The sequence below is a fragment of the Phocoena phocoena genome, chromosome 12 (genome assembly GCF_963924675.1).
Source record: "Phocoena phocoena chromosome 12, mPhoPho1.1, whole genome shotgun sequence".
In the NCBI taxonomy this organism is placed as follows: domain Eukaryota; kingdom Metazoa; phylum Chordata; class Mammalia; order Artiodactyla; family Phocoenidae; genus Phocoena; species Phocoena phocoena.
Genome location: NC_089230.1, coordinates 25383421 through 25409965, shown reverse-complemented (window position 1 = coordinate 25409965; position 26545 = coordinate 25383421). Strand labels below are relative to the sequence as shown.

Below are 26545 nucleotides of genomic sequence, written 5' to 3'. Positions count from 1 at the left end.
GCCCACGGTAGAGCCACTGGATAGCTGAATGCTAAGTAAATACTTTGCCTACAAGGTGTGTAGTTCTCAGTGTACTTTCAATAACAACTTCTTTAGTACTGCAAAGGAAATTAGTTGTGGTTTCCCCTTTTCATAGATTTGCTAGCTTCCCAAGGTCAGTTTGTAGGGCGAGGCTGGAACTGACACCAGGGGATCACATCCAGGCCGTGCTGCCCCGCGGAGCGTGGCAGACTCACGTGGGCCAGGTTGTTCTCAGAAGCATTGCCTCCACTTACTGTGGCAATACCAATAGCTTGGGAAGGTTGGTAACCTAGAAACCAAAATGTGCAGGGCTTATGCACACAGAGAAAACCACTGGGCGCCCAGGATGTTTGTTTACCCTCTTGGAGTTTGAACGCCCGTGTATTATTTCCCTGTTCTCTCTAATTTGTCACTTCACCATGTGTGTTCTGTGCCTATTAATCAAAGGCATACAGGACATTTTGCTTTTCAAAGTACATTTTCTTTTTTGCTTCTACTTTCCCCCACAAAACATTCCATCATCAAAAAGAACACCTTGCTTCCTTTTCTCTCTCCCACGTTTCGGCTTTAGAAGGAAGCCTTTATCAGACCTGTGACACCCTAGCCCCTGACACCACGTTCCTCATTTCCACCGGAAGAAGATGAGGTTAAACATGTCTTGCTTTTCTTTAAGTATTTATTGAGAGTCCTCCAGAAGCCTAACCACTCAGTCTCCTTTCGCTCCAGGTTCTGAAGCACCTGAAAAATAAACACGAGATCGATGTGAGAATTAAAATATGTCATCTAATTTATTACTGGTAAAGTTGGATTAGGGAATGTAATGGGATCCCAAGAGAAAGTGAGATTTCCCACTCCTGTGGCCCTGAAATGCACTTGTCCTTCTAACAAAAGATGGGACAGCTAGAGGCCCAGAGGCGTAGCCACTTCACTTGGCTGCCAGCCTGCAGGCAGGCAGAGGGAGAGAGGGGGAGAGAAAGAGAGAGACTGCCTTGACCTCTGGCATTATCACTGCTTTTTTGATGTCAAAGGAAAAAAGTGGAAGCTTCATCTTTGTGCCTCCAAGAGAGCAGAAGTTCCCAATTTCTGGCAGAAGAAAGAAATACGGAAAGAGAAAAACATGTAACTTTTTCTACTTGATATACATTTTCTTGCAAGTATAAGTCACTTTGAAAATAATGGACATAGCAGTAGGATGTCTGCTTCAATATACTTAATTAATCAATCTTTCTTAGTCTCAAATTGAAGTTTTCTGTACAGACGCCTACCATATGGAAATAAAAATTAGTGTGGACTGAAAAATTATGAAAATTCTATACATGAAGACTTGTGAGATACAGCCAAAACAGTGCATAGAAGGATATTTATAGTTTCAATGACTTACATGAAAAAACAGAAAGCCTAAAGTTAATGTTCTAATTCTCCAACTTAGGTAGTTTGGAAAAGAAGAGCAGATTAAGTTCAAAAAAGTAGAAAGGAGGAAAAGTAAGCATAAAAACAGTAAGTACTGATGTGATAGAAAGCAAATGTAATATAGTGAATTAATAAAGTGAAAAACACCAGGACTCTGAAAAGACTAAGGAAATCAAAGAACTCCTGGCAAAAGCAATTGAAAATTCTAGAATAGGTAAAAACAAATAAATAGAAATAAGGGGGGGGGGGGAAGCATATAACCATAGATACTGTAAATATTAAAGAAATTAAGGAAGATAGTAAGGCACCTTTAGGACAGTAAATTTGAAAACTTAGATATAATAGATAAATCCCTAGGAAATAACACAACCTTTAAAAAATTGGTTCAAGGAGAAATTGAGGACCTAAGTAGTCCTATCATCTTTAAAGAAATTGAGTCAGTAGTTAAAATCTTTTCCATTAAGAAAAAAAAATTAGTGGCCCCATACAGCTTTAGAAACAAGTTATACCAACATTCAAAGAATGGGTTAGTTCTAATAATACATGAACTTTTCCAGGGAATAGAAAGGGAACTGGTTTCTCAACCCAGTTTTTGAAGCTAGCCGATTTGATAGCAAAATAAGACAGGTAGAGGATCAGGAAGTTAAATTACAGGCCAGGCTTACTAAAAAGCATAGATGCAGATGCTTTTTGGTTCTGTGCTATAAAAAATTTTGAAACAATCCCTCAGGGGATACTCTTTATCTAAGCCAGTCCTGAACTGGGGAGCCAGGAACCCAATGTGCATTCCAAGTCAAGAACACCTAGGTCAGATTTATTAAGATTTGAATTCCAAATAGTTGTTTCTCCTTAGACTGTATCGTACCATAGAGAATGTACATGCTTATTTGATCTCACGGTTCTTTTGCTTTTTTATGATATTCACTTTTCTGTTATTCTTTTTTCCTTATTCTTAAAGCTACTTGGGAGCCCGCAGCGTCTCTGTGATTTGGCAGGACCCAGCTCCACTGAACCCGAATCCAAAAAAAGATCAATTTCAAAACGAAAGTCTCATCTGGATCTTCTCAAACTGTAAGATACATTCTCATTTGGGGGTCTGTATTGATTGGTGAAGACTGCTTCTCTGAATATTCTTAACGTTGTTTCCAAATCCCTGAAATTGTTTGAATCTATATTATATGAAATGGGACTAATAATGTACCTGCAGGCCATAGGAGAAGTCTTACCTCAATTTTTTCTAATCATATAACTTTCCATATTTTCATTGACTTCAAGAAAAAAGTGTACCAGATGAAATGTCCAAAAATTCTTCATTGGGGTTATTTTAGGGAAAACCTTTTGATTTACAGTACTGTAGCTATATGATTCCTTTACATATAGCCCCTTTAGGAAATGGAATATTATCTGAAGTCACATGCATCTCTTCAGAAATACAGTTCTTTGATAGAGGAAGGTCTATATTAACCTATAGCCATTATAAATGTTTTCTCTTTGGAAAACTGAACATAATACAAAAGTGAGATGATTCTGTGCCTGTCCTTGTGAAGATTATAAATTCCCATCCATAATCTTTATTTGTACTCAAATAAACCAGCCAACTGAGAGTGTGATTCAAGGTAGGCCACTTTCCAGCCTGACCATGTTTGTTTCACTTATTGTTCATTTTATTTTTTTGCCCAGATTTCATGTAAATTACAGTATCTGTTTTGAATATTAGACTGTTCACCAGTCTAACAATTCTTATTCATTTTGGAGCATTTTTCTATGTTTCGTGTATTGATGCCGTCTTCTTTGAACGCTTTCAGCATCATGGATGGCGTGACTGAGGCGTGCATCAAGGGTGGCATCGAAGCCTGCTATGCTGCCGTGTCCTGCGTCTGCACCTTGCTTGGGGCCTTAGAAGAGCTCAGCCAGGGCAAGGGCTTGAGCGAAAGTCAGGTCCAGCTGCTGCTTCTTCGCCTGGAGGAGCTGAAGGACGGGGCCGAGTCGAGCCGAGACTCCATGGAGATCAATGAGGCTGACTTCCGCTGGCAGCGGCGAGTCCTGTCCTCGGAACACACGCCCTGGGAGTCGGGGAACGAGCGGAGCCCTGACATCAGCATCAGCGTTACCACGGACACGGGTCAAACCACTTTGGAGGGAGAGTTGGGTCAGACCACACCCGAGGACCACTCCGAAAACCACAAGAATGGCCTCAAGTCGCCAGCCGTCCAGGAGGGCAAGGAGACTCTGAGTAAAGTGTCAGAACCGGAAGCCGTGGACCAGCCAGATGTGGTTCAAAGGAGCCACATGGTTGCCTACCCCGATATAACTAACTTCCTGTCCGTTGACTGCAGGATGAGGTCCTACGGATCCAGATACAGTGAGAGCAATTTCAGCGTAGATGACCAAGACCTCTCTAGGACGGAATTTGATTCCTGTGATCAGTACTCGATGGCAGCAGAAAAGGACTCGGGGAGGTCTGACGTGTCGGACATCGGGTCCGACAACTGTTCTCTAGTTGATGGGGAGCAGACCCCTCGGGACTGCCTGGGCCACAGGTCCCTGCGGACTGCGGCTCTGTCTCTCAAACTACTGAAGAACCAGGAAGCCGATCAACACAGCGCCCGGCTGTTCGTGCAGTCCCTGGAGAGCCTCCTGCCGCGCCTCCTGGCCCTGCCCAGCGTGGAAGAGGTGGACTCGGCCCTCCAGAACTTTGCCTCTACCTTCTGCTCAGGTTTGTGAATCAGTTTTTGCTACATAGTCAACAAGACTATTCAGAACATTTTGCTTAAGGGGCAGTTACCAGCATGCATGAAGTTTGAAGTGCTCAGAGCATCTTAATGAATCTTTGGGTTTCTTATATTTAGAGAGAGCAAAGGAATGTTAACTTACTGTTGGTGGTTTGAAGTGCACAGCCGTCGATGGCTGGAATACACCGTGAGGTTGATAAATTTGTATGGTGCGGAGTGAAGGGTAAGAGGTAACTGCATTCTAGAAAGCTGCTACTGACTGAAACAAAATGACAATCTGTCACTCTCAAAACACTGAATTCTTCCTATGCTTCTACGCCTTGATGTCTAAGAATCATAGAGCACTGCACTTTTGGTTTATTGACGTGTAAATTATTTCAAATGAGGTCTTGGAGCAGATGCAGGCTGTCCTCCCAATATATTCTGAATTCCCCTGAACTTCAAACGGTGTGTGTGTGTGATACTCCAGTATACTATGGCAACATCACATTCTCCAATCTCAGATCCTTTCTGTCAAATGTCAACATTGTGACCCAGACTGTAATTTAAACAGGAGTGCTGTTGGCATCTTGGCCAAAGTATACCAGAGAGTTATACTAGTTTTATTGAAGGGTAGAAGATCGTCACCTAGGATTTTGGTGGAGGAAGGAGATAAAGAATACAGGGTAGCAGCATTTCACACAGGGAATAATTAATCTAAAGATTGTTTTCTTGAAAGGTACTCATAAAGGGAGAACCCAGCTTTTTCCTTTCTATGTAGGGAAAACCCCAGTTCTTTCCTGTTGTGTTTCTTCCTTCTTTTATGGGTCACACAGAACACTGTACTTCTGATGCTTCTGGTCATCAAATGTGTGGACGTTTTCCCCCAAAACAACAAGCAAGCCTCTGACACCAGCTGGGTGTCCTACAGTTTAACTCAGTTCTGACGCTACCTACCTGCTACCCCCGCTACAGACACCAGCTGCAAGCCCAGGTAACACAAGTTACCTGTGCTTCTGATGGACTGGCTGTAAACCGGAGGTTCCCATGACCCCCTCCTTAGGCTTGCTTAATTTGCTAGAATAGCTCACAGAACTCAGGGAAACACTCACTTTTGTTTACCAGTTTACAAAAGGATATGATAAAGGATACAGATGAACGGCCAGATGAAGATCTACGTAGGGTGAGGTCTGGGAGGGCACTGAGCATAGGAGCTTCTGTCCCCGTGGAGTTGGGGTGTGTCACCCTCCCGGTGTGGATGTGTCCAGCAACCTGGAATCTTCCCGAACCCCCTACTGTTGGGATTTTATGGAGGCTTCCTCATGCAGGCATGATAAATTATTAGCTCCATTTTCAGCCCCTCTCCCCTTTCTTGACGATGGGGTGATGGGGGTGGAACCCAAAACTCTTTACTCCCATTGAGGAGTCATCCAGGAGCCCACCCAGAGTCGCCTCATTAAAACAAAAGATGCTTTTCGTGTTCTTTATTGCTTAGAAATTTACAAGAGTTTTAGGAGCCCGGGGTCATGGAGGAGATCGAAGACACATACGAGGACGAGGGATGCTCCCAGTGTTCTTATCACTTAGGAAACCACAAGGGTCTTAGGAGCTCTGTGCCAGGAACTGGGGGCGGAGACCAATGTATATATTTTCTATTATCTCACAGTGCTACAGAAAGAAAGCAATTAATGGGTGCAAAAAATGTATGGCAGGAATAATTGATTGCCTGACCGCAGGGTGATCAACTGTGCCTTCCCCTGAAATTCAGGGGTCTCTTGACCACAGGATGTTGAGGTGCATGGACCTCCCTGGGCCTGTGCTCAGGACTAGAAAGGACTGACCCTGAGGACCAGCATGGAACCGTCAAAAGCCAAGATCACCGCTTGCTCTTCCACCACTGAGCCTTGAACATGTGTTTGTCGTGATGCTTCCTACATTTGTCTACCCCATTTTTGATCTTCTAACAAATAACATCACACACAAATACAAAACAAATTCTAGCCCAGTTCCTGGAACTTGGTAGAAAGGACTGCTGTGTTGTTAAAAGGGAGCTTAGGTATCTTTAAGAAGCTGATCAGATTGTCCTTTGTCAAAAGGACAAGAGGAACACTTTGATCCAGGTATATTTAAGGAAGAACATTTTTTGATATGAGAATGATCCAATACTGTAGCAGCAAGCACCAGCAGAGATATGGCACTTCTAATCCTGGACTGCTCAGTAACTCTCTGACCTACCTAGTGGTTAGAAGAGATGCATATAATTTCTCAACTTTCCTGACTGCACTGTGATTCTTTTTAAGGCATGAAAATACCGATTTTTAAGGCTACCCAACATTTTTTCTCAATATTTTTCTTTTTGGAATTAGATATAAAAATAGAGTTTGGATATTTGATTTGTGTGAAGGAATATACACACACACCAAAAAATCATGTTTCATTGAAAAACTAGAAAAATAGATAAATACTCTTCTTAAAAATTAGGGCTTCCCGGGTGGCGCAGTGGTTGAGAGTCCGCCTGCCGATGCAGGGGACACGGGTTTGTGCCCCGGTCCGGGAAGATCCCACATGCCGCGGAGCGGCTGGGCCTGTGAGCCATGGCCGCTGGGCCTGCGCGTCCGGAGCCTGTGCTCCGCAACGGGAGAGGCCACAACAGCGAGAGGCACGCATACCATAAAAAAAAAAAAAAAAATTATATTTCTCCCTAATATCTTTTATGCCACCATCATTAGATTTTACATTCTTTTATTGAACATTCCCAGTGTATGTGTTTTGTGTATGTCTTTTTTGTTTCTCTCTTTCCCTCCCTCCCTCTCTCTCTCTCTCTCTCTCTCTCTCTCTCTCACACACACACGTGCACACACAAATGCTTCTTCAGTCAACATTATTAGAGAAACTTCACTGTGCTGTGTCCTAAGGGTACAAGATATGCATGGTTTATCCTCAATACATATTTATTGACTGTAGATTGATGAACTTGCTTTTTGGTTCCTAAAGCTATGAATAATTCATGTGCTGAGAGAATCAAGGGTAAAGCCTGAGTTGGAAGGAGTTTGGTAGGGCCTCTAATCCTGTGCCTCTTCCCAGCTGGAAGCATTCTTGCGGGGAGGAGCTTGGCAGCCTGCTCTGACCAGCTTGTTGTCCCTGGTGCCAAGGCGGAGAGTGATCCCCCAAAACAGCTGTGTATCAGATCACAGCACTGCCCCTGGTTGCAGTAATGATGGCCTTGAGTCATCAAGAAATGGTAAAATTATATTTAGGCCCTTCTTTTTAAAGTTAAAATTATCCATACAAAATAACTCGGCTGCAGAAGTTTCAGCGTTTAAGTATGTAAGATTCAGCTCTCAGATAAATTCATGTTTACAAACAACATCTCCTAGTAATTCCAGATCGAATGAGTTGTCACAGTGGTAAACAGTGACTTCCAAAGGGCCTGCCTTATTTCCTATGAGAATTAGGAAACATAATCCTAGCAGAGTCTTTTTACAAAATCTGAAGCACAGCCTCACATTTGTGTTTTCGTGTCTTTCACGTCAATACTTATTTGTAGCAGGTGCACAACACTTTCGTGAACGTTTTATGTGACCAGGATGCGGCCCCATGAACGTTGCGAACTGCTCAACTTTAAGAGGTCTGTAAAATGTCCCGTCACACCCAACGTGCTGTGACACTAATTTTTACATGTAGAAATCAGTACATTGAAAAGAGACTTCAAAATCTTTCGGTTGTTTCCAAATGCAGTTTATGGTGATTGTCTCTAACCAAATGGTTAGGCATTTGTCTTTTTGATCCTGGTGACCTCCACAGCGCTTTTACCAGTTAGGAGTTGGTCTCTGTATCTGAATTGCAGACCCGTCACTCTGTGGTCCTGCTGCCAATAAGCTGATTCTCTTCAGTTACCACTATGGTTTAGTGGTTTAGTGGCTGACGCTGACTGTCGCGGTGGGTCAGCCGAAGCGACTGGATGCTGGGTCCACGTCTGGCCTTAGGCAGAGCTCTCCCTCCCTTGCACATGTCACCTCCAAGATGAAAGATGAGTGAAAGAGAAACATCTGTACCTGTGAGGCAAGGGGATGGCAGATTTCCTTTGTTCACCCAAGAGAAAGTTATGAAAGCCTAAATAGGAGAAGGGGAGAAGGGAGTCTCCCGGAGTCATAACCCAGATATTTTACGCATTATTAACTTCTGTGTCAAATGCTTCAAACCTTATTTTCCCCAAAACTTCCATTGAGCATTTGTCCCTGATTTGTTAGCAGGGTCTGCCCTCCTGGCTAAGGTCAACCTCACTTGGTATTTCTCAGGGGCTCCTGTCCTCCAACAGCTAACTTACAGTTGAAATGAGCCTCCTGAATTCCACATGATTCAGGGGAGCTTTTCCTTCGAAAGCAATTAAAGTTTCTTCTGGTGGGGAAGTTTGAAAACCTTCCGACAAACATGGGTTTTATAAAGATGGTATTGGATGTGAGCTGTGATGGCTGCTGCAACGCATCTGATCCTGCATAGAACAAAGTGGCATCTGTGTAAGGTGCTCCTTGGGGACCAGAAAGCAAGAGCCAACCTCCCCCAGCCATTGACAGAGGGGCACGGGCACGTGGCTTTGGGATTGCTGTCCCTTAGACTGTTGGTGTTTGGTGAGGCTCTTGAGACTGACTGTGACTAAGTGGGAGGCTAATTGCAAGCAACCTGATATTTATGAAGTACCAAATTTCGTAAAAGGTAGTAGAGCTAGTGTGAATCTCAATTGTGCAAGAAATATCTATTTATTTAAATTAAAACAAATCTGCCTCCAGACCTCCAGCCTGCCTAACTGGCCAGACATTTGATCTTTGCTAGCCCTCAGGTCCCCATGCCAGGGTAAAACTAGAAGTGGGAGCTTATGTGGGATCTGGATAGGGAGGCCCCTCACCTCTCACGTCACCAATGTGCCCCCGTTGTCCCACTTCACAGCCTTTCTGGGAGGTCCCGTGATTTCTCTACCTCCCTGCCACGGTGGGGCCTGGAATGTTCTGGCAAGGCTGGGGGCGCCCCTGCACATCCTGTGTCCTCCTCCGGGGTCCTGCCAACCCTCCAGGTGCTGCCAGGTAGCAGCGAGCCACAGACCTCCATCCCCTGCCCAGCCAGGGCCATCTCCCTTCTCTTCCTCATTGCTTCCTCCTCCCATCACCTTCCAGAAATGGACCATAGTCTCCGGAAGAAGCTCTGACTTTGTGAATACGGAACCAGAAGGCAAGTATGTTGCCAGCTTCAGGTTGTGGCCCCATGATTTAAACACCCCAAAACGTGATAATGCAGATTTATCTCAGTATCTTTGTGGAAAATAGAAGGTAAAATATGGGTAGAAAATCTCGCCTCTACCAGTTAGGATTAGGTTTGTTTGCATAGAGTAGGAAACTCAACTGATTACTTAAGAAAGAAAGATTCATTAACTTCCCCCTACATTGAGTCTCAGGTAGGCCGTCCAGTGCTCTGTGATGGTCTGGGACTCAGGCCCGTCCCGTCTTTGGAAGATATTTTGGCTACATCTATCAAACTTAATATATGTGTTTATTCTGCTTTTAGGAACATTATCCCACAGATATTCTTACAGAAGTGTTATTTCATCATTTCATCCTTTTTCATAATTGAAAAAATATCAGTGTCTACCAATAAAGCATTAATTAAATAAATCACAATACAGTCATGCAGTGGTATATGCACAGTTATTAAAAAAGAATGAGGCAGATCTATAAGTGCCAGTATCAAGAGATGTCTAAGGTATATTTTTTAGAAAACACCTAGTGGCAGTATAATGTATGTCATATGATCTCATTTGTGATTGTATTTCCACATAATACACAGAAGGAAGTGAGTCTTTTTGGGAGGGGCCTCATTGGGGCTTGGGAGAAGCAGGGCTGTTGTTCATATTGTTTATACTCCTCAGTACTGTTAAATGTTTTACATCAAGTATTTAATGTTTAGTTTAAAAAGAAACATCACATTATCTTAGACATGGAAGGTACTTTTCAAGGTCATTTTATGCTAATCTTGTATCCAGTCTTGCACTGGTAACCAGTCAAGCAGGTGATCCGTCCTCCTGTTGCTAACAGTAAAGGACATCTTGACTATAGAGAGAGAATGAACTTTAGTTACGGATAAGTAGAGAAAAAACCAAATAGCCAGAATATGTTAAAGGTCATAGTTACTATAATTTGTCACCCCAAATTCAGTAACACTTTAGTGAGGCCAATCAGAAGGATGAATGAAAATAGAGGATCTGTTAGGAACATGATAGATTGGGATCTTTTCCCAACATTAGAAGCAAGTACAGTGTGGCAGAGTGCAAAAAGCCTGGAGTTTGGGCCCAAAAGACCTTTGCCAATTTCTAGCTGTATAACTTTGGGCAAATTACTTAACATTTTCAAGTTACGTTCCTCACTGGTAAAATAAAGTGGGGCATCTGATATATATCAAATTGATATAGATATATTGATATATATTATATATCAAATGAAATAATGTATGAGAAGAGATTGGTTCTGGAAAATAGCATTTAATAACTTGCACCGATCATGTTATTTGCATTATTAATATCACCAGTGAACTATATCTGGTAAATCAAGAAAATTATCTTCCTTAAATTAATAGATTATAGCTTCTTTTTTTTTATCGTCAAAATTGCCAGTTCTTTGTAAGAAATTAATCTGCATAGAGATATACGCCAGTACCAACAGATCGCCCCTAACACGTCTAACAAATTATTTCAGAACTTGGCATAGCCACCAGCGGTGACTTCCAGGGCCTTGTCACACCTCTGCTAATGATTTGGGTCTTCACGTCAGCAGACACATTAGCTTTTTTCACTTTCAGCATCTGAGCATGTGCTCAGGTTCCAAAACATATTCCAAGGTAAATAGTTGGTTTCAAAATTTTACAAGAAATTATTACTGATGTCTAAGATCAAAGCCACTTGCAGATTCTTCCCCCCCCCACCGCCGGTTGATAGACTCAAATATTCCTTTCACCTGTGACCCAGGGTAGTTAAATACCCAGCAACACTGCATGCTGCTTTCTGTGTACTGTGGAAGGAGACTGCGCTTGTGCTTTATCTACTCCAGAGAACTGGAACCAACCCACCAGGACCTTAAGAGGGTGGAGTATTCCTATGGACCATCAGGGCCAAGTACTCTCAGTAAAAGAATCTCGTAAGGCAGCTGCAAAGTTCTCACCGAACTCTATACAGAAGGCAAAGGGAATGCCTAATCTTTGCCTGCCTTGGTGGTTTCGTTGGGATAATAGACATACTTCCTCCCACCAAAAAATGTTTACACTGTTCTCAAATAGAGCAGAGGTCTTAAAGTTTTCTCAGCTTTGAAAGCTTCTTCTGATTCATATCTTCTTACCAGCATATTCATTAAGAAGTTCACAGATATATAAGTAACCATTCCAGTTAGACATTTGTATTTCCCACTTATTTGACAGATAATTTTTGAGAATTTTTGCACTTCATGTAAGAGGCACATTTTTTATTAAAGGATAATTTTAGACATGCTCTGAAGAGTATATAGGTGCGTGTCATGTGCATGGACATATTCAGGATGGGCTGTTTCACCTACATCCCTAAATCCAGCCTCAGAGTGTTTTTAGGAACAAGTGTAGCACTGGGGCAGACATAGTAGCAGATGAGGAGAGGCAGGCTTGGGTAATTTTTGTCACCCCAAGCTGTCTCTGTAAGTTTGACCTAGGCATCAACTCTGTCTGGCTGAATGAGGCCATCTTTAGAGCATGAGGTATCACTGGTTTTTGTTTTTACAGTTAATTTATGAAAAACACAGGAGGCTTTCAAAGTGAAAACCATACTATGAAATATAAAAGAATGTTTCAAAACAATAGCTGGGGGGAAACCAATAACTCTTTTTATATATATTTTGAAACTGTTTCCTCATTGATTAACAGCTTTTATTGAGATATAATTCACATACCATGCAATGCACCCATTTAAAGTGCCCAATTCAAAGGTTTTTTTATTATTATTATTACACTATTATTTGTTTTAGTTGCTGCAGTGAACGCTGGCATACACGTATCTGTTCAAATTCTGGTTTTCAGCTCTTCTGGGTACACTCCTAAGAGTGCAAAATCGCTGGGTCATATGGTAATTCCGTGTTCAGCTTTTTGAGGAACATTATTACTTTTAGAAAAGCTTGTACTTATGAGTTACTGCACTAAGCATCTTAAAGGTGTATTGCATCTAGTTGCCATAGCAAACTTCTTCATTCATTCTTATTCATTCATCCAGCAAGTAATTTTAAAGGATCTACTATGTACCAGGCACTGTTCTAGGCACTGAGGTTCTCTAGTGAACAAATAACAAAGTTCCACTCTCTGGTAGGTCTTACATAATAGTAGTAATGGCAGACAATAAACAAATATATATATTAATAAATGCCGTTAAGACAATGAAGAAAGGTGCATGGTGAGGGGGAATATTGCAGAGGATGGTTGTAGGTACAAGGGATGCTATTTTAGATAGAATTAAAGGGGAATGTATGTGAAAAGCTGACACCTGGGCAGAGCCCTAAAAGAATCGAGGTAGGGCTTCCCTGGTGGCACAGTGGTTAAGAATCCGCCTGCCAATGCAGGGGACCTGGGTTCAAGCCCTGGTCTGGGAAGATCCCACATGCCGCGGAGCAGCACAACTACTGAGCCTGTGCTCTAGAGCCCACAAGCCACAACTACTGAGCCCGTGTGCCACAACTACTGAAGCCCGCGCACCGCAACAGAGTAGCCCCCTCTCGCCACAACTAGAGAAAGCCCGCGCACAGCAACAAAGACCCAACACAGCCAAAAATAAAATAAATTAATTAATTAATTTCAAAAAAAGAATCGAGGCAGCTAGTCATCCAGAGATCTTGGGAGACCATTCTGGGGAGAGGCAAAAATGCAAAGGCCCTGAGGCACATCCAGGCTTGGTGAGGTCAAGGAACAACAGACAGGTTGGGGTGGCTGAGGGGAGGGGTGGGGTCGGGTTTTTTTATATTGTGATGGGAAGTCATTTGGAGAGCTTGAGCAGGAGACAGGCAATCAATTATTCTGCCTATTTCTAGGTAAAGAAGGATTTAAGTGATTTTACCAAAGCACCTGGTGAATAATAAAAAAGATTTTCCCAAGTAGGTTCACTCCGGAGTGCATGCTCTTCCGCACCAGTCTAGGGCGCGTCTCTGCCCGAATGCTATTCCTTGCTGGCTGTCGTTGCTTTACAGAAACGCCCTACAAGGTGCTCCTTCCCTGGGATTGGTTCGTGGCTCTCCGTAAGCGGTAAGCCGGACGTTAAGCGGGTCTTGCCAGGCGTGGTGTTTGAGGTCTCTGGATTCTCTCCCGCAGGCATGATGCACTCCCCGGGATTCGACGGGAACGGCAGCCTGGGCTTGCAGATGCTGATGAACGCGGACAGCCTGTACTCGGCCGCGCACTGCGCCCTCCTGCTTAACCTGAAGCTCTCCCACGGCGACTACTACCGGAAGCGGCCCGCCCTGGCGCCAGGCACCATGGTGAGTGTGCGTCTCCGCCCCGCCACGCCGAGGACCAGCGACAGCCTCTGGGCTGGCACCCGAGCATCACTGCCACGAGAGGAATGGCCGGTGTGTTCTATCTCACACTGATATGGAATGGGTGATGCCCGCGGGGCTGTGGAGGGTGGGCGGACGCGATGCCCAGGAACTGTTGTGCAATTTGCACGCTCGGTGAGCCGCAGAGCTACCCACCTAGCTCCAGGAGTAAAGAACCCCGTGTGCCTGGAAAGGGCTGCCTACCAGTGGCCCAGTAACTTCATCCAGTGGCATTAAACACACGTGTGTAAGACATATTCAAAAACGTAATCAGGGCTTCGCTGGTGGCACAGTGGTTGAGAGTCCGCCCGCCGATGCAGGGTACACGGGTTCGTGCCCTGGTCCGGGAGGATCCCACATGCTGCAGAGCGGCTGGGCCCGTGAGCCATGGCCACTGAGCCTGCGCGTCCGGAACCTGTGCTCCGCAGCAGGAGAGGCCACAGCGGTGAGAGGCCCACGTACCGCAAACAAAACAAAACAAAACAAAACGTAATCACCGTCTTAAGTGACAGCAGGAGATGTGCAGAGAATGGTCCCCTTTGCATAAAATGCAGGCATGCTGCTACAAAAACCCTTCACTGAGTTCCAAAATATACCAAGACCCACTCGGACCCAGAGCTAAGGTCACTAATAACAGAACACCTCCTGTGAGGTGATGGCAGTGACGAGGATTCTTCGTGGTTGGCTCCCTGGCGTGAGCAGACCCCTCCATGGCGGACCCTGGTACCAGTTCGAGAGCCTAAATCCATGGAGTGACATTAAGGGATCAGCAATCATTTGTCTGATAAATGATTGACAAATTGTATGTTTCCGAGGGTAAGTGGTGGCTTCATGAATGTAAGTCCAGTATCTCTTGAGACACATGTCCTTCAGGGAGGACAGGCCACCTCTGCTGCTGATGGGACAGTAAGAAGCAGGTGCTCTGTGAAACATTTGTGTGCATTTTCTAATCCTCCCACATGTCAAAGAGCAAAAATATAAAATGTAGTATCCCTACTCCTTCTACAGGGTTTCTTAAAAAGATGACATAAATGAAAGGACCTTCATGAAGTTTGGGGCTTTTCCATTGCAATTTCCACTTCCCTCGCCACCCTCTGTCCCCCAGTCGACAAGGTTGTGTTTTTCCCATAAGCGGTGACTCAGTGACTCGGGACGGGAAGAGGCGGCAGAGGAGCATGAGAGCCTGTTTGTTTGCAAGGGATCATATCTGGTCACCTTCTCGTGTGGTCTTCTCTGCAGAAAGAGTTCATGAAGCAGGTCCAGACCAGCGGGGTGCTGATGGTCTTCTCCCAGGCCTGGATCGAGGAACTTTACCACCAGGTTCTCGACAGAAACATGCTCGGAGAAGCCGGCTACTGGGGCAGCCCCGAGGACAACAGCCTTCCCCTCATCACCATGCTGACTGGTCAGTGGCTCCTGGCACGGCTCCATGGCCCTCGGTGGGGTGGGGAGGGCCCACGCTTCAAAGCCGCTTTCAGGGAAGCAGTAGTGTTTCAAGCAGCACCCACAAAGCCTCCCTGGCAGCTGATGGCAGTTCCAGGGATGTGTCATGAGTTCACCTCATAAGAACTTTCCTTTTTCCACGTGGGAATCTGCAGGCTCACTGTGTCCCATTGGATTAGGAATTATTTAGCACCTATGTCTGTTGGGATAAAACTGTAGACCTCTTCTGGGGATATGAAGTACTGTCTGGGCGCAAAGCCCAGAATTATTCCTGGAAACTCTCACATGCTCATAGATACCCTGTATCATTCAGTGCTTCTGAGAATTTGCCAGTAATGTCAAATGATTGATTCTAGCTTGGCTTCATCCCCACTTCTTGTCCATATCAGAGATCCTCCCTTCCCTTCCCAGCTGTACCAGAGTGAAAAAGAATGCAAGGGAATTGCCTGGCGTTAGGACTCTGCACTTCCACTGCATGGGGCCCGGGTTCAATCCCTGGTCGGGGAAATAAGATCCCACCAGACACGCAGCATGGCCAAAAATAAAAGAAAGAACGTAAAATAGCTTGCCCAGCATCTTTTCTTTAGTGTCTTGAGTTTTTAAAATCCTATTTAACTATTGGAAATATCATAGGAGAACATGAAGAGAAGTATGGGGTGTGGTCATAAGGCAACATTTTGGCCAAAGCAGCCACTCATGGCTCGGCATGGCATAACCACAATGTCAGGTCAAGATCGGGGAGTGCTCAAAAGTTTGGACTGGTCATCAGGAGCCTTAATAAATTTGATCCCAGTTCCCAGACTGGTTTCTATCTGAGTGATCTTTTCATGGCTCCCACTGATGCGATAAGTAGAGCATGGCCCTACGTGGACACCTTCCCTGCCCTCTCTGTGGTGTGTATGTCCTCACACAGCTCAACACGGCTTTGCACCGGACAGGGCACACCGGCGGGAACCTGGGGCAGTCCAGCTGGGAGGCAGAATCTGTTGTCCCAAAGGATATGTTATATTGTCTGTGGTTGCCACTCTTACAAAGGTGGCAGAGTGAACTACTGACAGGTGGAGATCAACACTGAGGAATTTGGGGGAAGGTACTATTTAGAAATCAGGCAGGGAGTCAGACATACAGTGAGGTCTGTCCATAGCAGGCAGTGTCTTGGTCATTGTCTGGCATTTGGAGCGTTGGTTCCAGAACTAGGATGGAATTGGGGGAAGCAAAACTGGGTCCCAAGCCTTGCGGACCATCATCACCAGACAAGTGACCAATTAGTATTTTATTAATCATGATAATATTTACATCCATTTTAAAAATAGGAATTCATATTTATGAAGACGACATTTATTCAGTCTGCCTGTAAGCAATGCTTGGTTTCCATCTCTCTGCACAAACTGGCTTCAGGTTGAGATTAAAGGTACTGTCCAGAGTTTCTAAGTGTCTTGGAATTTAGATGAAGGTCTTAAACATGCCAGCTTTAATTTCAATACCATAGTTTCTGCCAAAATTAATCTCTGAATTTCTTCCCTGAATCTTAATACAAGGAGTCATACAGTAGATGTAAAAATGAACAAATAGGGACTTCCCTGGTGGCGCAGTAGTTAAGAATCTGCCTGCCAGTGCAGCAGACCTGGGTTCGAGCCCTGGTCTGGGAAGATCCCACGTGCCGCGGAGCAACTAAGCCCGTGCGCCACAACTACTGAGCCTGCGCTCTAGAGCCCACGAGCCACAACTACTGAAGCCCGTGCACCTAGAGCCCATGCTCCGCAGCAAGAGAAGCCACTGCAATGAGAAGCCCGCTCACCGCAACTAGAGAAAGCCCATGCGCAACAATGAAGACCCAATGCAGCCATAAATAAATAAATTTTAAAAATTGAACAAATAACAGGCTCTTCACAGGAGCCGTATTCATCAGTCACCAGTGTTAATCAGCCATCTCTTATATAATGGAACGGTAAGTTCAATTGCTTCATCCATAGGGAAGTTATCTAACTTTAGATTAATGATAGAGAAACAGAGACTTTTCATAAGAATTCGACAGAATTACGTTCTGTGATTCTTTGTAGCAAATTTCAGGTGTGAAGTGACAAGTGAATTTGAGCAGCAGTTAACCTAGAGCTTGGAAACGTCCGTCTAATCTTTCCATTATGTGTAAGGAAAAGCAGTAGCGGTCACCTGGTCATCAACACTGTACCTACCTGTGGCCGTTCCTCACGTCATGTCATGTCAAAGTATTCTATGGATTGTGGAATTTTAGCACTTAGATAAGCTTTGTGTTACTTGAATTCATCAGTCCTTTACCTAGCAGGTAGGAAACAAAACTTTGATACGTGGCAATTTCTGGCAAATGTCATTAGACCATTTGATCATAAGTCAAATTAATTTCAGTGAAACTGCTCTGTTCCCACTGTAGTAGTCCTATAGATTTCTCCCTCCCTTCCCTCCCACACCCAGTTTTACTGAGAGGTAATTGACATATTAATCCCAGGTGTACAACATAATGATCTGATATATGCATGTATTGTAAAATGACCATCACAGTAAGTTTAGTTAACATCAATCACCTGTCATAGTTACAAATTTTTTTCTCACTGAGGTGAGAACTTTTACGATCCATTCTCTGAGCAACTTTCAAAGAGATGTGTTACCAGAAGTCTCTAGACTTCCTGGAGTTACTGTAAGAATCAAAGATATAATGAAATAATTTTCAAACACCATGCAAGTCTCATCCTACTGGGGTGAAGGTGAAGTTCTAAAGTCAGGGAAGAAGCTTATGTTACCCTCTTCTCCCATCCCCTCTGTGGTGCATTCACCTGTGTTAGTTGCATTCAAATGCATATGCTTCTACTCCATGGTCACTCCTCCAAGGGTTACCTCCTTTTTACTGAGGAATTTGGGGCCCAGAGAATGGAGTACCTGGCCCAAGGCTACAAGACTACTTAATTCAGAGGCAAGGCTGAATTGAAGCCCAGCCCTCTCAACCCAGGCCAGTCTCTTCTTACCATTACGTTAAGGAATGGTTCATTGAACTAATTCTGTAGATGAGAGTATATTTTAACAAAAATTTAAACAGGGTGAATTAGAATCCCATATTGAGCTGAAGTTTGGTGTCATGGAAGGAGACCTGGATGGGTGTCAGAAGACGTGAATACTGAGTCTGATTCCTTCCTTTGCCAGCCTCAGGATGTGGGCGATTTACCTACTTTGAATACTTATTTCTTCCTCTGTGAAATAAAGAAAGATAATACCTACCCTGCCTACGTACTTGGAGTTGTTGGGAAGATCTAATGAAAAACATGTTACGTGAAAACACTTTGAAAATTGTGAGGTATTATTAGTAAGGTATTGTGCTTTACAATCAGATTATATGATTATCTGACCAAAGAGGCTTATCCTCCTCTTAATTCTTTTGAGGAAGCTCTGAAAAACAGATCCATGTTGGAGTAACCTGTACCTATAAAACTGTAAAATGATGCCACGATTTTGAATAAAAGAGAGTATGCAAAGATCAAAATATTCTAAATCAATAGATTTTCTAGCAACAGAGTTATCAGAATTTATCTTTATTTTTTCAAATAAAAAAACGCATCAGCCTCACAGAAGAATGCTCTAGCAATGAAAGAAAACTGTACTGAATGGATAAAACAAAAATTTTAATATTCTGATAAAAGGTTGCTACATACTTGGTACATAACAGATCCCATGACTGTTTGTTGGGAAGAAAATGAATATGGTGGTAGCCATTTGTTTTTGACTGGAGTGTTCTTTAAAAAGAAAAAAAAAAAAAACCTTGCCCTTTTTCCTTGACAGATATCGATGGCTTAGAGAGCAGTGCAATTGGAGGGCAGCTGATGGCCTCAGCTTCTATGGAGTCTCCTTTCACCCAGGGCAGGAGAATTGATGACTCCACAGTGGCAGGTAGTGACTTGGGTCTTGAGTTTATGAATATACATCCATCGCATGTGTTACCAGCAATTAAATTATTATGTGGCAGCTTTCTGTACTGACGTAAATGAATTAAGATTTCATCTTGGCAGAAAAATACCTGGTGGAAGTTACTAGCATCGTCCAGCTGCTGGTGCAACATTCATTATTTATCAACACAAAGTGAAACACAATCCGATATAACCCTTCCCATTGTATTTCCTGTAGTAGAATTGCACATGGCTCGATAATGCTAATGTGATGGTCAGAGAATCCCAGGCCGTTCATCGCCAGGTTGTTTTATCTCCGGAAGGTAACCCACACCCCTTCACGTTCTAGGTGTGGCGTTCGCTCGCTACATTCTGGTTGGCTGCTGGAAGAACTTGATCGACACTTTATCAACCCCCCTGACCGGCCGAATGGCGGGGAGCTCCAAAGGGCTGGCCTTCATTCTGGGAGCTGAAGGCATCAAAGAACAGAACCAAAAAGAACGCGATGCCATCTGCATGAGCCTCGATGGGCTGCGGAAAGCAGCACGGCTGAGCTGTGCTCTAGGTATGGCAGACATGGTATCCCTGACCCGTGACCCGAGGGGTGTTCCCGAGGAATACATTAGGAACGGCCCTAGTGGACAACAAGTCTTTTAGGAGTGCTTCTGCCAGGTGAGTGCTTAGAGAATAGACTCAGTTAAGGGGTGATTGTTTGTTTCCTCTAAAGGAGTTGCAGCCAACTGTGCGTCAGCCCTCGCCCAGATGGCAGCTGCCTCCTGTGTCCAGGAAGAGAAAGAGGAAAGGGAAATCCAGGAGCCCGGTGATGCCATAGCACAAGGTAACAGCAGAAGGGCTAGAATCCACCTGGTGCCTATGTGAGGTCTGCACGTGCCCGCACACACGAGCAGACACACTTGTCCCTGTTGGCATGTGTGATACACGGCATATTGTACACCACTGGTGATGAGATCCCGCTGGACCACAGGCTTGGGTCAGTTTTACATGGCTGACCCTCCAGACTGCTCACAATAGGTCCCTCTGGACACAAGAGACATACTGGCTCCTGGCGACTAGGAAAGTGCACCTGGCTGCTAGCCAGAGGCCCACCTGGCTCAGCTATTCACACCTGTGGCGTCCTTTGGCCACTGGCTTTGAAGCTTCCCAGGGTGCACATTTGAGGACCCCCTCAGGCTACAATGGGAAAGATAGAATGGCCAGGGTTCTGAGGGGGGAATCAAACCGTTGGAGGAATCCCTGAGAGGAGGCTCAGGAAGGCTTTGCTCTTGTCAGAGAAAAACCTGAGCTTTGTGAACTTGGGAAAGGGTTGATTTTTAACTTGTTAAAATTAGTCAATGAAGTGGATGGTTATCTAGATATAAGGAAAGAGAATGGCCTTTCTAATAGCAGTGGAAGATAAAATGGCAGACAGCAAACAAGGAAAAATTGGAAGCTTGGTCCAACTTGTGCTAACAATGTATCAGGTATGTAAAATAGGTAGTCACAGAAAGAGTCCGCACATTTTTAGCTGAGAAAAACAGGTTAGGTTGGTGTTCCTCAAACTTGAGTAATAGAATCATGTGAGAACAAAGCAACTCTTACACATCCCCAGTGTTAACTGCAAAAGGGCATCACACTTTTACTTAAAATGTACAACTATAAGTTACATAAAAATACTTAAATTTAAAGTTCTTCAAAAACTATTAAACCAGAGCTAGTATTTGAATTATAGACAAATAAAAGATAAAATCAATATCACATCCGTGAGACAAATGATTCTTTGCTAAAAATCACTTTGCCCTTTACAGTAGGAGCATGGGTTGGCCTCCTCTGTAGTGAGCGTGCTGTGTTTCTGGGTTCTGGACCATTGCTCAGTTCTCCCACTAGACCCATCTTCCAGTGACTGGACACCTTAATTCATGGAGGACGCTGTCGTTTGGCCTTGCCTTGGCATTTTGCGTAATTGACATCTTAAGTCACCTTCTGCATCCTTTCTCATTCATTATCTACAATTTAAAAAGTATTATTTGAAGATCACAAGTATAAACGTAAACTCAGGGAGTGAAACGATACGGGAATTTTCAGTTATAAAGCGGTCATCGTGGCGCTGAGTGTGTACATACATTTGTAGTTTTACATGATCATCATCATGACCACCTAACATTAAATAAACCTCAGAGAGGACTTGGGAAGGCCAGGAATTCTTATTATCAATATGAGTACACAGGGGCAGAGGATGGGTCTGGGCACAGATGGCTTTAGCTGGGATTGGCACTTGAAGCCCATCCTCACTGCTGTGACTGACCCAGATCCCAGGGGTGGGCCCAGAGGAACTGTACCTGCCAGCTCAGAATCCATGGACTTCTGAAACCCCGGGGCTGGGGTCACCAGTGTCTGGGGGCCTGTGGGCTGGGTAGTTTGCATGATGAGCCTCGGGGACCTGCCAGTGAAGGGCTCGCTGCCAGTGACATCCAGTGACATCCCCCGTTTCCTTTTGCCCTTGCCCAAGAGCACATTCTTTCCTTTCCCTCCTTTCTCCCTCCCCTTCTGTCTCCCTTACTTGGACTGTTATTCTAATGAATGTCTTTCTGACGCAGTGAAACTAAAAGTGGAGCAGAAACTGGAGCAGATCGGGAAGCTGCAGGGGGTATGGCTGCACACAGCCCACGTCCTGTGCATGGATGCCATCCTCAGTGTCGGCCTGGAGATGGGCAGCCACAACCCGGACTGCTGGCCACACGTGTTCAGGTGTGTGACCGGATCCCCAGTCCCGCAGGCCTGGCACTGCCTGCCGGTGGGGGGGGGGGGGGGGGGGGGCCGGGAGGGGGCCTGCCATGGGGAAGGGGTAGAACCCCGCACCTGCCAGCACGTAAACAGTTCACAGTAATTCACAGAGTTTGGAAAAGCCCCAAATGAGAGGTTAAAAAGAGAAGACGGAATAAGGGCCCAACTGAATGTATGTCTCAGAGAACAGTGACAGAACTGAATTTAGGAAACTGTGAACTGTCATTGACATTGTCTGTGAGAGGCAGATACATCATCCCAGGGAAGAAAAACTGATTCTTAACTAGAGGCTGGTAAAAGACCACGTAAGTTAGGTGAATACTAGGCAGATCTAAAAGCTGGTCATGTGTCAGCAACATAACGTGGCTGTATGTTTATTAATGTCCTTTTTATTGAGAGAAGGATTTTTGGTAGCTTACATGGACACATCATAAGTACAGTTTGCCTACTTTTAATTTAGCTAGACAAAGGAAAAAATAGAATAGTACATTGTGTCAAAGACAGCCAAAAGTTTGGCTTTGTAGTATCAAAGTAAAAAGAACCTCCCAATCAGTTACACAGTTCACAGCACCTGTAAAGTAAAAAAGTGAGAGCTCCACAGTCTTCCCACGGCCAAGAAGAAAAGCCTGCCTTCCCTGGCACTGGCGGTCGGGTGGACCTCGGACAAAGGGAGGACCACTCTCCACCCGCAGCAGGCACAGGGAGGCTGCGTCTTTCTTGCCCATCTCCCCAGCGCACGCCCCAGCCTCTACAAGCTCAGTTCTGGCCGAGCGGTGGAGGGCGGTCAGGAGAAGGATGTTGGCCCGCAGCAGGGCTCAGGCATCCAGGTCTTTCCCAGAGCACTGGCCAGATCTAGGCTCTGTTTATCATCCTCAAAGCAAGTACAGCCTTGAGTGCGTGTTGGTCGACTTTCAAAGATGATTCTAGGGTTGAAAAACTCATCTTGAGAGGAACACGTGGAAGGGCCAGCATGAATCGGCCTGGAGCACAGTGGGTTTTAACGTGGAGGCTGGTGACACGCTACTCTCCGTTGCTTTCACAGGCAAAAAGAGAAAGACTTAAATTGCACCCATGCAATTTCTATGGAATCAGAAAATGGCCTGATTATGGAACATCAGAGTGGATTGTCCACGATAGTCTTTCCTAGTAACTGGACTTATTCTGGGGTGAGGGGTCTCTAGTCCCAGGTCCTATTGGGAACAGTTTGGAAGCTGGCAGCTGTACCATATGTTGTGACTCTTCTCTGAGTTTACTGTGATTAGGTGACTACCTCACCCCCTGCCCCGGTAGTGGTTACGTGGCGCTATCAGGATCCAGTGGGACATGGCTGGATGGAACCCCTGAGTGAGGGCCCATTGTGGCCAGAGGGCCAGTCCACCACACGCGCACTCATTCTGGGATCTCAAAGTGAGGAGATGTTTCCCGAGTCCTGACTAGAGCACGAGAGAGAGGGAAGAGGACTCTTTGGGAAAACTCACTCAAACAGCCAAAGTCCTGATAAGCCAGTATGCTGGACAGGACGTACCAGGATAAACAGAGCTCTGTTCCCAAACTTTCACCGAGGAATCCTTAGCCCACTTCCAGGCTGTCTGGTCCAACTCAAACAAAAGTATATATAGCGGGAAGAGAGGAAATGGGAGTGGAGAGAGAGGGGGAGAGAAGTGGCTCTCGCCGGAGGAAGGGGAACAATTCAGGAGGACTGTAAGGCTGGCTCAGCTCCTTTGTATCTCACTGTGGGGTCGCCAGAGCGGGCCCAGCTGAGCTGCAACTTTCAACGGCTGCTGTGTGTGACTCTCTCCAGGGTGTGCGAGTATGTGGGCACGTTGGAGCATACCCACTTCAGCGACGGCACCTCTCGGCCCCCACTGACCATCAGCCAGCCTCAGAAGGCCCCCAGAGGCGGACTCCTCGGGGACCCGGAGAGCGAGGGCTCACCCCAAGAGCAGAGCCTGGAGCAGGGGAGCTCCCTGAGCGCGGCCCCCGTCATCCAGCCCCTCTCCATCCAGGAACTCGTCCGGGAAGGCAGCCGAGGCCGAGCCTCCGACTTCCGTGGGGGCAGCCTCATGACGGGCAGCAGTGCCGCCAAGGTCGTGCTCACGCTCTCCACCCAGGCCGACAGGTACGCACTGTCCCCACCACGCCCCGGGGGGCTGTCCCGCAAAGAGCACCCGTCGTCTGCTGGCCACATCACATGCTCCTCTCTGCTCTCAAAATCATCCCCAGGACAGCTTGATTTGTTAGCCAGTCGTTGAAGCCTCTTGTAATTTTTTTCAAGTACGTCTCTGTCTGCCATCACGCTGCGCACTCACAGTGAACTCTTGTCTAGTGACTAAGGCTGGAGGCTCAGGGGCGGGGTCAGGCAACCCGGGGCGAAGGCTCTGCACTGACTCCGACCACAGGCAACTTCCACAGTCCTTGCTTTCTCATCGTAGAACAGGGCCATAAAGTAGCATAACTCTCACAGGCTAGCCATAAGGTTAAATTAATTAGTTTGCTGGAAGTAGTTAGGACAGAGCTTGGCAAATAGTAAACATTTGCTATCTTTATGATAATATTTTAAAATCCTGCACCCAGGAGTGTGATCTAAATTGATGCCCAGCCGTCACATGAAGATGTAGAGGGAGGAATCATCAGTAATTCCAACTGTTAGGTGGTCCTCCTTCTTTTTTAAAAAAAAAAAAAAGCATATTTATTAGAGAAAATGCAATCTTAAAACATTTAAGAATTTATGGCAAGACTAATAGATACCATTTGTTCCCCTAGTATAATAAGGCTAAGGTCAACATTTGTCCCAATTTGTCTTCAAAAAGGTTTTTCTTTCTGCCTGTGCAGAATTACACTAATGTACTAATATTTGTGAGCTCTGTACAAATGATAATATATTGTGATCATTTGGCTACTTGTCCTGTGGCTGCACAAGAAACTAGACAAGAATGAGCTCCCTCTTTCCTGTTATCTGCTTTTCTGAACTGAGGTGGCCCTTCTTGATGCGGAAAGTGCTTTGGTCACCTTCACATGGAGACCATCCCACTTCACTCTTCCACACTTGGCGGCTGTGCCCCAGACGACCCAGCACAGGCGCAGTGAAGTTCACATGGGAGGATGGACAGCAAGGGCGTAGAGATGTGGGAGGAGCATCGCTGGCTGGGCTCAGAAGACTCGAGTTCATTCCTGGCTTTGACGCCAACCAACTGCAGGGTTGAGTCTGTGTAAATAGTTGCACTGAGATTCAGTTTCTTCATCTACTGATTTGGTACAATAATCCCTTTTTCCTGTCCATCCAACAGGGTGGCTGTGAAAGTGTTTGGGAAGCTGGAAAGTGGTATACAGGTGTCAGATGGGATATAATATTCACCACTCTTTTCCTACTAGGAAAGAGGAAGAAGAAATGATTAATGGGATCCAGAAACCAAATGGTGTTGAAATTACAAAACACAAGAAAAATATATTTGTTTAGATAATTTGTGAATGATTGATCCACTGATTCCCATCTTAAAACTTGTGTGCCTTGTATTGTCCCTTCACAAGGGCTTTGTTATTCGGTTCCTATTGGAGACACTCTCCCTTACCCAGAACATGGCACCCCATAGGGCTGCTTCCTCTTCTCCTGTCACCGTGGATTTGGAGGGCAGGCATCAGGATGACCCCAGAGGAGAGGGAGGCTGGCTCGCCTCATTCCTCGTGTGCCACATAAACTGGTGTTTGATCCCAACATTCCAAGTGCCAGTGAGCCTCAGCCTCCTCTAAGCCCTGCTACCTGTGCTTACCTCCTTCTCCCTAACTCCTTCTAGAAATGTCTATGCCCAACAGAGTGGAAAACAAAAAGAACCTGCAAAGTCCTTTATGTTAGGGAATATTCATTATTCCAGTACATGCTTGAGCTTCACCATGTCCAGGGCTCTGGGTGCATGAGTCAGAGGGGTAAGAAGGTCAGTCCCTGCCCCTGGGGGGCTTACAGATCAAGTTTACTCTGCTTCTGAATCCTCAGAGCCAAGCCCAGCATTAAACTCGCCAGTTGTAGCCCAACAAAAGCCTTGATTAACTTGCTGCGTTTTTTCTTTAACATAACTTATGAAATTGTAAGAATTCCATTCCCAGTTTTTCAGTTTCTGGGAATGATGCTTTGCCATCTTTCAACTTCTTGCCAAATGTTTTGAGTGCCCATCTCAGCTGAGCTAGGCCATGGAGCTACAAAGATTATTTTTTTAAATATGGTCTGTGCCCTTCAGATTAGAATCTTAGAATAGACTTGTACTCAGTAATAAGAGACATAATACATTATTATATAATACATTATTTATAATACATTATTATATAAATGTATTATATAATACATTTATATACATTTATAATACATAATACAGATATAATACTGTACATTTCTTCACAGTGTTTACACATTTTCATTAATCACATCTAAGAAAATTACCGTAATCATTCTGCCATAAAGACTTCGCTGAATTGTTTCCAAGTAACAAGTCTTTTTGTTTCATCCAGGCTCTTTGAAGATGCTACAGATAAGTTGAACCTCATGGCTCTGGGAGGTTTTCTTTACCAGCTGAAGAAAGCATCACAGTCCCAGCTTTTCCATTCCGTTACAGAAACAGTTGATTACTCACTGGCAATGCCAGGTAATTCTTTCCCGGCAGAAACTGTGCCATGAGGTTAGCAGGAAACAGCCCAGATCTCT

General features: G+C 44.9%; 1 protein-coding gene across 1 annotated transcript in view; it reads left to right on the top strand.

The window, feature by feature from the left end:
- The window catches only part of ARFGEF3 (ARFGEF family member 3), a 182477-nt gene that overhangs the window by 105387 nt on the left and 50545 nt on the right, over window positions 1-26545 (top strand). The window contains exons 11-20 of the mRNA XM_065888865.1: window positions 2390-2502; window positions 3237-4147; window positions 13500-13666; window positions 14963-15128; window positions 18971-19078; window positions 19424-19639; window positions 19802-19912; window positions 21669-21819; window positions 23657-23974; window positions 26353-26486. Coding sequence (XP_065744937.1) covers window positions 2390-2502; window positions 3237-4147; window positions 13500-13666; window positions 14963-15128; window positions 18971-19078; window positions 19424-19639; window positions 19802-19912; window positions 21669-21819; window positions 23657-23974; window positions 26353-26486 — 2395 coding nt within the window. The remainder of the gene's footprint in view (window positions 1-2389; window positions 2503-3236; window positions 4148-13499; window positions 13667-14962; window positions 15129-18970; window positions 19079-19423; window positions 19640-19801; window positions 19913-21668; window positions 21820-23656; window positions 23975-26352; window positions 26487-26545) is intronic.